At 40.9% G+C, this 14,065-nt stretch overlaps 1 protein-coding gene across 1 annotated transcript in view; it reads left to right on the forward strand.

The window, feature by feature from the left end:
* LOC150075807 (cyclin-dependent kinase 14-like) overlaps positions 1-14,065 on the forward strand; it is a 258,765-nt gene that overhangs the window by 180,245 nt on the left and 64,455 nt on the right. Inside the window, exon 5 of the mRNA XM_090387155.1 lies at positions 7,703-7,887. Within this exon, the coding sequence (XP_090243281.1) occupies positions 7,703-7,887 (185 nt within the window). The remainder of the gene's footprint in view (positions 1-7,702; positions 7,888-14,065) is intronic.

Here is a 14,065-nt window from a genome sequence, read left to right on the forward strand (position 1 = left end):
CGGTTGAGACTGGCTAACTCGGCCACGTTGTTAAAAAGGCCCATAATTCCTCACAACATCGACGAGACTCAACTCAGGCCTTTCCACACCGGGTGGAAAGACCTGAGTTCGAGTCCCGTCGGCGATCTTACCAACTGTGCTACCCTCGTGGGTGGCAAAATTGATAGGATCACCGACTTATGTGTGTTGACTTATATATTATGCTAGGTTTCTATACATCAGAATATAGATGTGTAACAACATGGAACGGCCTTGCTGGGTACAGTAGTGTATATAAACGCAGGGCTGGTTTGATATAGTCTGGCTTGGGACCGCCTTAAGAAAATAAATAAAAAAACTTTAAGAAGACCAAACATAATCTGAAGGCGTGTGATGTCCAGTGGCGATCACATGTCGAAAAGTGGAGTATTTTATAGAACGCAATCTCAATGTCAGAAAAGTTGCTACATGTTTTGTAATATCTGTCGGTTTAGCTTTATGACAATTTGCGGATATAGATAAACATAAATGAGATCTATGCACGGTGGGTGCTTTGCAATCTCACTGTAGACCAGATGCATGGTCTGCAGTGAGTGATTGATTGGTTGTTATATAGGGTTTTTAAGCACCAGCGACACTCAGACTATATTGCGCCATATACATAATGTCTGTAAATTGCGTGGTCTGTTTGATGGACGAAAATTCCAAGTTTCAGAGAGAAAAAGCTATGCTACCCTCTCCAGACTAACTCACCCATTTTATGAAAAAGGCCCTTAAATATTCCTGTCGTCATTTACGGGATTCGAACTCAGGTCTTTTCTACCCTCTGTGAGGAGAACGGTGATTATATTAACTGTGATAACGAGGGCACGGTCTACATTGAGATTATTGTCCATTCAAAAGCTTGCCACAGGGACTAGTACATGTTAACTCAATTGCTTTCCACAAGACAGGACAAAGATCCACAGTTCATCCAATAGTTCATCATAATGGATTAATCATGGTTTCCGTTGCAGCATGGCTGCTAATCCCACGTTAGAGTACGAAAAACACTGTAGAGGTTACAAGCAGGCCCTTGACAAATTTCATCCATTTCTGCAATAGAAGAGACTACAAGTATCACAAAACCTCTGTGGTCTTTTTCATTATGTTAAATTTCAATTCCCAAGAGCCATAAAAACTAAATTATTGTTAGGGTCACCTGGAAAGTAACTTTCAGCTTCCCATTTGTATTGTGTCTTTAAATTGCGTGTGTTCTTTGTTAAATTTGCATGTTTTCTGGACAAAAAACCTCCAGTTTTTCCGGGAGAAACGCCTTGCTATCTACGCCTGAGATCAACTAACTCAGCCACGAAGCGAAAAAGTCCATAAGCTGATTTATGGCAACCGAAAAATCAAATACTGAAACTGAGGTTTGCTATCCTATCTGCTTTGGGATCAGCACTCCGCCAGTCTGCTCCCTATATCCCCAAACGAAGCCTGCACCACATCTTTCCAAAAAATGGATAAAACGTGGGGTTAATTGCTGGATAGTATGTTGACAAGCAACAGTCGTTGATCTTTTTTGAATGCTTCCTATTTCCAACAGCCACTACAATACAATCAGTTCATCCAGTAAATATAGTATTTACAAGCAGCATTTCTGGATTCGTCTCTGGAATCCTGTCATTGAGCTGAAGAGTTTATGGTAGCCTTAGTGTGTGCGGCTAAGTTGCGGTTCGAACATTGGTGAATTGGTGTTATTCTGTTGAATTCGTTTATAATACATGTGAAACTTCACATGTATTATAAATTTGGCATGATGGGAGACTGTCTTGCCACGTAGGAATAAAGAAGCTTACCAGCTGTTCTGATGGATCTCCTTCGAAGTAGTCTCCTTGACACTATAAACCGATTCCAACTCTTCTGCAAATTTTGTAGATATTCCTGATAGGCGTCTTTTGGAACTGCTAATGCTTCCAATGTCACGTTTTGGATAATTGCCGCAGTCGTTGCTGCATCTTCGTCTAAAGGAACACGTGAAGAATCAGATGATGCTGGTCATCTGATTATTCGCCTGAATTATTTCTAGTTGGTTGCTGCCGTAGCCGAGTGGTCATTCGAGAGGGTACATGTGTTTTTTGAGTGACCGGGGTTCAAGCCCGTCTCTGCTAAATACGGTGCTGTTTCTTGTAGTATTAGGCGCCTCCGTAGCCAGGTGGGAAGGAGCAGCAGTGCGTAGCACACGCTTCTTGATTAGACCGGGGTTCGAGCCCGTCACCACCAAATACGGAGGATGCGGAAAGGTCAAGGAATGACCACCGCATATCCCGGAGCAATATGGCCTTAGTTGCTAATGCTCCTAAAAACCAAATAACAAACAACAACAACAATCTTGTAGTATTTCGATTTTGTAAACTCCTCTGACCGTATAGTCATCCGGGAGTATAAACAGATTTTTTTTTTATTTTAAAACAAATTTTAAAAAACATTTTGGTTTCAGGATTTGAACAGAACGTTTTACGTTATGTTCTGTTTTATTCTCTTCTGGACGCTTCTCCCGACTACTCAACGTCGATGTAGTTGACGAAGATACGTCCAGCGGTGCCTACAGCCAATTGCACTGTCGCATCACTAGTCTGGTCTTCTGCTTCTCCATCGTATGTAAACAGATTCCTGGCAGTCGAGTATTGGATAATATGTTGGATAAATAGGGTTGGCAACCCATTCACCATCTCCCAGGCTGTTTTATATACCAATCTAAATATCACTCCCTGGATAGTTCACATAGCATCCAGGAATATTCTTCTTTCTCAATTGCTTACCGATGTGATTGACGCTCCCAGTCTTCAAGGATTTATCTGTACTCCACGTGCTGGACACAGTAATGGAAACCCGTACCCACTATTACATTCTATACTGTCCAACCTCTCCTGTCTAAAGAATTTCTTTCCAAACAACGCAGTCAACCTTTTTAAATCATTGGTTATAGATCCTGTGAATACTCTGAAAGCAAGCAATACATAGGGGACCCTATCCGAAACCCACAGCTTACTTCAACTATAGAATGGGAGCACCCCTGATGAAACTCCTCGGATAAAGAAGATGGAACGAGATGTAATACTATAATTAAGAAGTAATATCTTGTAACAAGTGAAAATGCAACGTAAAATCACTGTTGAACATTTATTTTTGTAAGATACTGTTAAAAGGGGTGAAAGCAAACATTTGCTGCAAAATAAACAGATTTAATAATATTTTTCCGATTTTATCGGAAGGTCAGCTGCAATCCTCGTAGATCGTTTACACTTTTAGGAATATTTGTGTGTGCGCGTGCGCGAGTTACAGCTACTGAGTGATACGAGCCAAAATATTAATAACAGAGACTGATCGTTCTTGTTCTGTGAAGTGTATGGACTATGATCGACCTTGAACAGAACGCTATTTCCCTGTAATTTTCCACCAACTGGTAACTTTATTAGATACACCTACCTAATAGCGAGTAGATCTCTTGTATTCGTCCTTTCATGGACTCACTGAGGTGTGAAAAGCGTGCCGTAGAGATTCTGTTCCATGCTGACTTAGTTGCTTCTCACAGTTTCATATTTGACAGTTGCAAATCTCTATTCTGAAGAGCTTGTTCCACCTCATCCCACAGTGCTCAATTACTTCTGGTGACTAGGGAGGCTACCTCTGTAGGTTGGATTCACTGGTACTAATGCTGTCCAATTCCGGCTTTTTGGCATGATGTATTATCTTGTTCGAAGAAGAGCCAATTTGCAGGTGGATGAACTCAGCGAGGTTCAAAAGCTTGCCACAGGGACTAGTACTTGTTAACTCAATTGCTTCCCACAACTGTTTCAAATTGGATGTACGTAGATCTTGCTCAGAAAAAGTGTGGCATCCAAATGTTTTTCCATTGGTATCATCGTGTCCAGTATGCAGCACGAAAACATTCCCTACACATCATCCGTCCGACACTTGGCAGGATGGATCATGGACTCAAGGTGTTTTGTGATCCTCTCGTCAACGCGAGACAGCAGAAACCGAGATTCGTCAGACCAGACAACGTTTTGCCAATCCTCCAATTATCTAGTTTTGGTGTTCTTACGTCGACTATACTTGTATCGTCTTGTTTTTTTAATGAGAAGAGTATAACCCCTAACTACACTACCCCTTCCTTGACGATGTACAATTTATGCTTTCTGGAATGCATTTTTTTTTTTTTTTTTTTTATCCCTGTTATACTGAGTTTTTATTTTTCTGGCTATAACTTTTATGTCACTCTGCACAAATCTTATCTTATTTTAGCCTCTCGCATCAACGAGCTGCTTCCTACCACAGAAACATCCATCCGTTGGTTGGATGTTTGGTTATTGGAAAGATCTCGAGACACAGTCTTGCTTGGCAACCTCACCAGGTTGGAGTTTCTGAGATATACATACTCACTTGTCTGGCGCCGGCTATCATGCCACGTTTAAAGTCACTTAAATTTCGTTTCGTCCATTCTCGCGCTGAATTGCATACATATAATAATAGCATGAAAAAACACGTCATGCTGTTACTGAGGGAGTTCCATTTCGTGAAAGGATAAGCGTGCCTAATAAAATGGCCGCTCCGTGTATTTCTGACTGATTGGTGTTTCATTTTACTAAATGGCTGATAAAACCTTCCTTGATGCACCATTAGATGGGCCCCTGTGGGTAGCACAGTTGGTATAATCTTCGCCCTACCCACACCGGGTGGAAAAGACCTACCCGAGTTCGAATCCCGTGAATGACGAGAGGAATTTTTGTGGACCTGTTTCACAACTTAGCTAAGTTAGTCGATCTCAGGTGAGGATAGCATTGACTCTTCTCTCAGAAACTCGGGTTTTTTGTCCAGCAAATGGCAGATCGACCACAGAACACAATTCAGTCATATTATATAGGGCCTAAGTTGCTGATGCACCTAAAACCCTATAACAGCCAACCAACCATTAGATAGAACTATTATTTCAAAATCGACTAAAATCTGGCTCCATTCTTTCTTCATGTGTCCTTGAAATGTCTTCTTTGCATTTGTAAATTCGTCCTTGCTGAAATGCTACATCATCGGAAAAACATGGATGATACAGCATACACGGGAAAGAATGCCACTTTCATATTATATACAATTTAAGATGTTGATGAAAAATCAGCTGGTTCATCCTGTACTGAAACTTGTTAACTTCATTGCAACAGGATTAAGAATTAAATTCTCCCCTAAGTGGAGAATTTTAATTTTTAATCATGTAAAGTTGGTTTAAAAAGCGATTCGTACTCACTTTGATGTTTTTCAGTCATCGCGATTATTTATGCGTGAGCGTGTGCATTGTCGTGGTGAAATAAGACACCTTTTGTCAGCATTTCTTCTCTTTTAGTGTTATCTCTTAACTGACATAACAAATGGAATAGTATACTTCTGTTCCAGTTTGACCTAGTTAGAAGTTCACCGTTATTATTCATTTGGAATCCAAGTAGCTTGCCGCTGTCACCTTTTCAATCGGCGGAACTGTTTTGGCCTTCTTTGGAGGTGTTTAACTGGAACAATTTCCATTGTTTGGATTGCCACTTAGTTGCTAGTGACGGATCCATGTCTGGTCCATCTGTACAAATCTTTCTAAAAAAAAATTTCCGGACAACAAAGTGTGCAAAACATGAGATGCCTGGCTTCTGTCACCATATTATGTGTTGCATCACTGTTTTCATGGCAGCTAGTTGTCCTTGGTCGTCCATTGCCAGGGTCATCTTCGATGCTCTCTGTCTCTCTTTCCCGGTTATATTCTGTCGATCATTATCATTTTTTTCCAACACGTCGTGTAATGGAACAGATATACCAGAATATCATCATGGATTTCCTTGCCGTTTAAGTTCTTCTGCCAGAGTTACTTTTTGTTTATGAGACTGTAAACTTTTCAGTATCCCCTTATACAGCTGTTAATAAGTATTTTTACCAGCAGGCATTGATAGACCGTTGACGAGAGATCCCAAGTGGAAGTAAAGTTTCTCCTGTCGTCACATGGTTGTGCAGCTCTCGAAGCAGGCGTAATATATACATTACAAGAAATAAGTGCTGGCGTAATAAAATATAGGCCACGAAGTTTCGATATGGTCATTCTTGTCGGGCAATTTTTAGTTGAAAAGCAGGAATCCAACCCCTCAATTAATATTTGTATATGCGTGTGACATGTCATTCTTTAAATTTGATGGAGAAATGCGCAACAAAACCTTGGCTGAATTTTTTCTGAGCTGTATACACTGAAAGGACGGAATTCATGGAATATTTTCCACAAAAAGAAAGCCCTGGAAATCACGTCGTGTGACCAAACAACATTTATCAACTTGTATTCGGTATTGATGTTTAGATTTTACGATTTTGAAATTTAAATTTTGCCTAATCAACTGGTGTGCTCTCTCTCTCTCTCTCTCTCTCTCTCTCTCTCTCTCTCTCTCTCTCTCATATCACCGGTGTACTTCTGAAACGAACATAAACCGATATGATTTGAAGAGTGGGGTAGAAGGGGGAGCAACCAATGGTAGAATGTCATGTTCATTTTCGGTACGCGCGTTTAGCTGTGTAGAACAGCTATCTCGATTCAGTATATAATTTAAAAACTATGAGGATATGGTCATGCAATTAAACTATGAATAGACACAATTTGGCCTCAGTGCCCTTGTCATTAAACCCAGTAACAATAACAACAGCTAGCTGGCTGTAAGCGTGCACTTTTCTCACGTCTCGCTCTACAACCGTTTTATTCGCTTTACCCTCTTTCAAATAAAATCGGTTTCCTTTCGTTTCAAAAGCAAACCGAAGAAGTTTTTAGCCTGAACAGGTAACAACAACTTTCCCATTGAGCAGTCTTTTCCACACCGGGTGGAAAAGACCAGAGTTCGAGTTCCGTCGATGACATGAGGAATATTTTGGGTCTTTTTTCACGATGGCTGAGTTAGTCGGTTTTAGGCGAGGATACGTGGTTTTTTCTCCTGGAAACTCGGGTTTTTCGTCCAGCAAACAGAAAATCGGACTTGGTGTACACGGAACAACATGGCCTTAGTCGCCGATGCTCCTCAAACCATACTACAACAGGACTTCACAAATAATGTCCGAAACTTTTATCAGCATTTAAAAACTGAAAAAAAAAAAAATTATAGCGTAGAAAGAATATTGTTAAGCGTGGAGGGATCCGCAAAAATATTTACTCTAAAAGGGGTCCGTGAAAGGTTTTCAGGATCAAAAGGGATCTTTCTCACTCAAGTTTGGGAAATGCTGTTTTTTTTTGCATTGCTGCATTTCAAGAAGTACTGGCTTGGTGTATGAGTAGACCGAATAAACGATTCTAATAGAGCCTCGCCAATTTGCTGGGTCATCGTGCGAGCAGAGGCATTCGTCTGTGTATCCAATGTGCTTGTTTACTTAAGGGAAGGATTGTTCCTTATCTGTCATGTCATGGTTGCTGTACCGTTACCCATCTTTCTCCTCCCCTTCCCTTCCTGTTGAGATGAACTCTTGTTACTAGTCGCCCTGACTTTACTAAAGACAATCTACCTTTTGTAACTTAGGTTTTCATTATGAAGGGGGGGGGGGGGGAACTGTTTACACCAGATGTCACTACTCTGCGCAATACTTCTTGTATTTTTCCAATAAATTTTAGTCTTTTTAATTAAAATTTGAATGCTCTTTCTTCAGATTAACAGAGATGAATTCATTTCCTATCTGGCAGTTTCTCTCTACCATTCTCCAGTAAAACGGCAGTGGTCTGCAGGTGACTGGCCCGTTCCCAGGGAGGAGTTGAAAAACGCCAGCGAGACGGACGTTAGACTACGGAAGCCGCCGAGACCAAAGTCGGAGGTCATCTGCGTGCGGGATAAATACAAGAATCATCGCTTTTCGGAAGCGGTTCTAGGGGTGAGTTGAATTTCTTTACACAATAGCGCAACTCTGGAGGTCTGATGACGCACGAGCTGAAAATGTTTGTGTCATGATTCCTCACGAGATGCCTTCATTTCGAGAATTTTTTATTTATAATGCATCGTGCTGGGGGCTGTTGCCACACGATTGGTACCGCTTTATCTTGTGACGAAGCGCTTTCGTCTGTCCGTGAAAGGTGGAAACTCAAGGACACGGCTCTCTACTTCAAGAATACTGACAAAAAAAAAAGAGCAGTGTAGCAGCTGCAAACCCATCAAAAACCAATTATCCGTATTGTTGAGGTCATAATCGACGGGCATCTAGCGCAGCGGAGTAAATAGCTATATTTAGCTATAAATAAACGGCCTCGTGCTTGGCCAGCTGCAGCTCATCAGGCTAAAATATCTGCGTGGCTTGCTGTCGCCTGTCACGCACCATTGTCAACGTATATTATGTTAATTGTCTGAACAATGGGTTTATATTAGTTCCCCGAAATGCAGCCCTTTTTGTTTTCCCCTTTCAGTTTTTCCTCTTTCTTATGGAACTACTATTCGTCAACGATATTGGAGACTCCCATAATAAGTGACGAATTAATCAATTTGAATTTCACGATTTGTTCATGGACTGAGGTGTTATTACAACGGTTCTCCTCAACCTAACATCGAAAAATCATTCCATTTTCTCCTCTCTTCCCAATTTCCGTCTACCAGTCCTCTTCTATTCATCGTTGCTCTCAAACCAACTATCCACGTCCTTCGTCTTCTCTTTTTCCTTCTCCACGGCATCCATTCCATGGCTCCTCTCGGCAGTCTGTAGTCCTCCATTCTCCTCACATGGCCAAACCACTCCAATCTTTTCTCCTCTATTTTATCAATGATGGTTTTTTGGACTTTCATTGTGTTCCTTGTCACGTCACTACTGACTTTTTCAGTTCTGCATAGCTCTACAGAGCTATTAGCATTAGTAGAGGCATATGATGCAAGAAAGTAAGCTTATGCAGCATCAGCCAAAAAAAAAAAAAAAAAAACCACTTTCCCTTCACCCCTCCATTCGTTCGAAATACCTGTCCAGCTGAGCCTTAAATTTATTTAGGCTATCAACTTCCACGACAAGGGATGGAAGTCTGTTCCACCAACCAACTACCCGCTGGCTAAAAGCAAATTTCCGCACGTCTATCCTACATCTGTCTTTCCTCAATTTGAATTTATGCCCTCTCAGGTGATTTTTCTGAGCAAGAGGAAGAATCCCATCAGCATTGAGCATGCTCAAACCATTCAAGGCTTTATACGTCTCTATCAGATCACTTCGCTGGTGCCTAGTCTCCAGACACTGTAATTTGCAAAACTTAAGCCTTTCTTCGTAAGAGTACCCCTTTGTCCATTCACTAATCTTGTTTCCCTTCTCTGTACTCGTTCCAACAGCTCTACATCCTTCTTGAAATGAGGCCTCCAGACCTGTACACAGTACTCAAGGTGTGGCCTGACCATTGCCTTATACAAGGGAATAATCGCCTCCTTATCCCTGCTAGAAAAATTCCTCTATATCAGTGACAAGACACCATGAGCTACTCTTACAGCCCGTCTGCACTGCTCAGAGAACTTCATATCTGCTTGCACAATTACCCCCAGGTCCTTTTCATTCTCTACCACTGTCAGTGTAGTACCACAGAGTTCATATGTTGCTCTGAGGTTGCTGTTTCCCATATGTAGTACTTTACATTTGTCAATGTTAAACTTCATTTGCCACCTCTCAGCCCATCTGCTCAACCTTTCCAGATCCTGTTGCAGCAGCATAGTGTCAGTAGTGTCCTTGACAACCATGTCAACCTTTGTATCGGCTGCAATCTTGGACATTAAGCTTGATATACCATCATCAATATCATCATCAGTATTATTTATAAATACAGAAAACAATAATGGACCCAACACTGAACCCTGAGGGACTCTACTAATAACATTAGTCCACGATGAGCAGTGTCCATTGATTACCACTCTCTGTCTTCTCCCCTTCAACCACCCCTTTATCCATAACAGCAATTTGCCTCCAATGCCACACTGCTCCAATTTGTGCAGCAGTCTTCCATGTGCAACAGTATCAAAAGCCTTTCTAAGATCCAAGTATATAATATCAAAGTTATTCCCTGCATCCAGTTCTTTTGTGACTGCATCATAGTATCCAATCAAATTGGTCAGGCAAGACTTCCCCTTCCCCAAGACTTCCCCAAAAACAATGCTGTGTCCGAGCTATAACTGAAGTCTTGTCTAGGTGATCCTGCAGTGCTTCTTTAACCAGTGCCTCCATTAATTTTCCTGGAACAGAAGTTAGACTCAAAGGTGTGTAATTACTTGTGTCGGCCTTTGTTCCTCCTTTGTGAATTTGGTTCACAGTTGCACATCTCCAGTCTGTGGGTACCTCCCCTGAGTCCAAGGAAGCTCTCATAATTATGGCTAAGGGTTTGCTTACTTCCTTTGCTGCCTCCTTTAATATAACTGGATAGATCCCATCCACCCCAGGTGCCTTTCTTGTATTTATCTTCTACAATTTCTCCTCCACTTTCCTCTCAGTTATTACAAGATTCTCTAGCTTACTGCCAGAGTTGAATACACCTCTGGCATTCCCCTCCCTGAATAACTCCTCATGTGTGAATGTCGATGCAAAATATTCATTTAGTTTGTTAGCTACCTGAGCAGGATCATCAACAGTTGACTCATCAATATCAAGTGGACCAATCTGATTCATCCCCTTCCTTCTAGAGTTTACATAAATAAAGAACTCTTTGCTGTTTTTCTTTGCATCCCTTGCCAAGGATTTCTCGTAATATGCCTTTGCCTGCCTAACCTCCTTTGTAACTTGGTTACAGATCAACTTGTATCTATCATAGGCTTCTGTGTCACGTGTTAATTTATATGTATCCCATGCCTTTTGCTTCTCTGCCATATGTCTCATTATCTCATCTGACATCCATTTAGGCCTAAACCTTGAACAATATTTCTTAGTAGGTATGTATAGCCTAGTAGCTTCCAAGATAAGTTCTTTGAATGCTTCTCATTTTGAATTTGCTGTTGGTAACATCATCAGTTGGTCCCACTGTATAGAATTTAAATACTGTCTCAAACCATCGTAGTCGCCTTTACGAAAGCAATAACCCTTCTCTTTACCTCTGATGGTAGTTACTCTTTGAGTAAGTCCCACTTCAGCACACTGTGATCACTTCCACCTAGTAGTTCCTTTATCTGCAGATTCTTAATGCACGAAGAATCACTACTGATAATCAGATCAAGATTATTACTCCCTCTAGTTGCCTCCCGAACATGCTGATGTAGAAGACAATCATCCAATAAATCCACAAAAGCCTTGCTAGTGTGTGAGTGACCAACCCACAAATTCCAGTCAAGATCTGGGAAATTAAAATCTCCCATTATAAGACTCTCTGATGTACTGGCCCACTCTATTTCTCTGTACAGTTTCTTATTATGCTCATCAATGCTGGTGGTAGCTTTCTACTGGTTGGGCCTCCAAGCCAGAAAGGTTTGTGGCTAAAGACCAGACGAAAAAAGATTTACCTGGTCCTCCAGGTTGGGTGTTGATGCAATGGGCCAGCTCCCCATTCATCATAAAACATTCTTTCAGTGCTAAAAGATTTAACAGAGGTGAATGAACTAGTTAATGAATCCAATGAACTCGCACTGATTCTGGTCAACCTCCCTGTGATTTTTAACACGTTTTCAACGTTTCCCTTTGCTTGGAATACAACGAACTCTCATTAATTCTGACCGATCTTCTCGGATTTTAACACCATATGACAGTTACACTAGCCAACGCGATTTTTACCTCCAGGAATTTAAATGCTGTTTTTAATCAATTTTTATGCGTGGATTTCGAAAATCATCATGATAGTTTCACATCACGTCACAGTTATTAAATATAGAGGGAGTTACGGGAGAACATTATGTTGTGCAACGTTGGGACGAGTTCGTACCAGGACAGTGTAATGTAAAATATATTCCTTTAGTGCAATCAAACAAGGTTCTTCCACCCCTGCACAACAAACTTGGATTGATGAAAAATTTCGTGAAGGGACTAAATAAAGAAGGTAGCGGATTTGCATACTTGAGAAGTGTTTCCTAATTTAACATATGCCAAACTTAAGGAAGGAATTTTAGTACGACCCCAAATTAGGAAACTCCTGAAAGACTGTGTTTGAAACCCAGTTAAAGTAGATTGAATTGGCAGCTTGGCAATCATTTAAGGCGGTAGTAGATAGTTTTTTGGGTAACAGGAAAGAAGAAAACTATGAAATGTTGGTGTCTAATTTACTCGAGTGCTACAAAAACATGGGCTGTCGAATGTGGTTGAAAATTCATTTTCTTCATTCCCATCTCGAATTTCCCCCCGAAAACATGGGAGATGTGATTACAAACTTGAATTATACGTATATATCCCTTTATTTTAACCTTAAACGTTGGTACATCTTTTGATGTAGATGTGGTAGAGACTTTTTATGGTGATTTTCGGAATCAGCACGTTTATTTCCTCCAGAATCACATATTTTCATTGCGGAAGTATGACAAAAAAATATTTTTTGTTGGCTAGTGTTATTACCTCTATTTTACTCTTGTGTCGGAAGTTCATTCTGCAAACATACAGATTATGGAACTGAATGTTTTCCGTTCCTTGCAACGCATCGACTAATACCATCCCGTCTGAGACTTCTAATATTATTTTGACTACTAATACTTGTACCTGCTCTAACGGTGGTGACCACTCTACAAAACTATGAATTATTCAAACGAGCGATACAATCTTCTCTAAACTTCCTCTAGGAGTGACCTTCGAACTGGCTGACTTCTGACCTAAGATTAAGGACTTCCTCAGCCCTTCAGGGAACAAGACCTGAACTGAGACCATAAACATGTACATGTTTATTCCTCAACTTCAGGTGTGATGGCCAAAGGTTACCGCCTTGTTGTTAAAATTAAGTGTTAATAATTATGTAAATATGGTAATAACATCCAAATGTAGATATGGACATAAAACATTGGGCCCAACTGGGATGATGACTTGAAACTCAAGTCTCATTTGGTTGAGTCCAAACCCCAGTAAGTGGTGGTTTTTTTTTTTTTTTTTTTTTTTTTTGCGCTGGTTCCAAGGTTTGGGTCACCTAGGAGCGCGATTTCTGGCACCAACCGGATTGCACTAACCCCAGTGGGAGCGGGATTTGTGCACAGTTGCACGTACAGGATTAAGTAGACCCAAGCCCGGGTACTCGTGCCTAGAGACGAGCACCAGACAGCAACTGCCCAGGTGTGGCTGCTCTCTGGTGACGAAGTGGCCTGACACGAACAATGTACACACACACACACACACCCTCTTTTCAGGCCCATTTCGCAGAGGTTCTGTGCCATCATCACAGGTGAACAAGATGTAGATGGGCGTATGCCTAGGAGCCACCCTCGATACCAGGACACACACACACACACACACACTACTTAGTGAATGGTTTTAGGACTTTTAGTGTGGTTTGTAAACTGGTTTTTGTCGACACAGCAACTATCATCCATTTGTACGTATTTGCAGAAATCCCGTCTGAAAGAAAATTGAGTAGCCCACAAGGTTACGGTCCTTCAAAATAAATATACACGACTCCTTATCTGTTGTTAAAATTCCCTCGACATTCGCCTCAAGTCCACTTTTCTCCCCCCCCCCTTTCTATACTATACACAAATATTGTATAATTTTGAAAAGGGAAATGATTTTCTTTTTGTTGTACTTTACATATACAGTAAAATCCTATTACAACGAACTTCTCGTGGGTGTTGAGTCATTTCGGTGGACCGAAATTTTTTTATAATAAAAATTAAATAAAATACCTATTTGACTCCCCCTCACGTAAGTACCTAACCCCCCTGACCTTTGAATCTTTCCAAGCCATCAGCCTTAATTACCCATGGATGCAACTTATTCCGCTAATAACTCGCTAGCTAAAAGAAAACTTCCTGCAATCCAGTCCAAACCTCTTCCCCCATAATTTGAATATATGGCCCCTTATTCCGGAATCATAATAGTGAATTTTACTCTCGTTCATTTTACTTTCTCTTATCAGATCTGTATGCATCTCAATTAAATCTCCTATAAAGTGCCTAATTACCAAGCGCAGCAGCCCACGTATTCGAAA

This window comes from Mastigoproctus giganteus, chromosome 13 (genome assembly GCF_048544385.1).
Source record: "Mastigoproctus giganteus isolate SK-2022 chromosome 13, ASM4854438v1, whole genome shotgun sequence".
Classification (NCBI taxonomy): Eukaryota; Metazoa; Arthropoda; class Arachnida; order Uropygi; family Thelyphonidae; genus Mastigoproctus; species Mastigoproctus giganteus.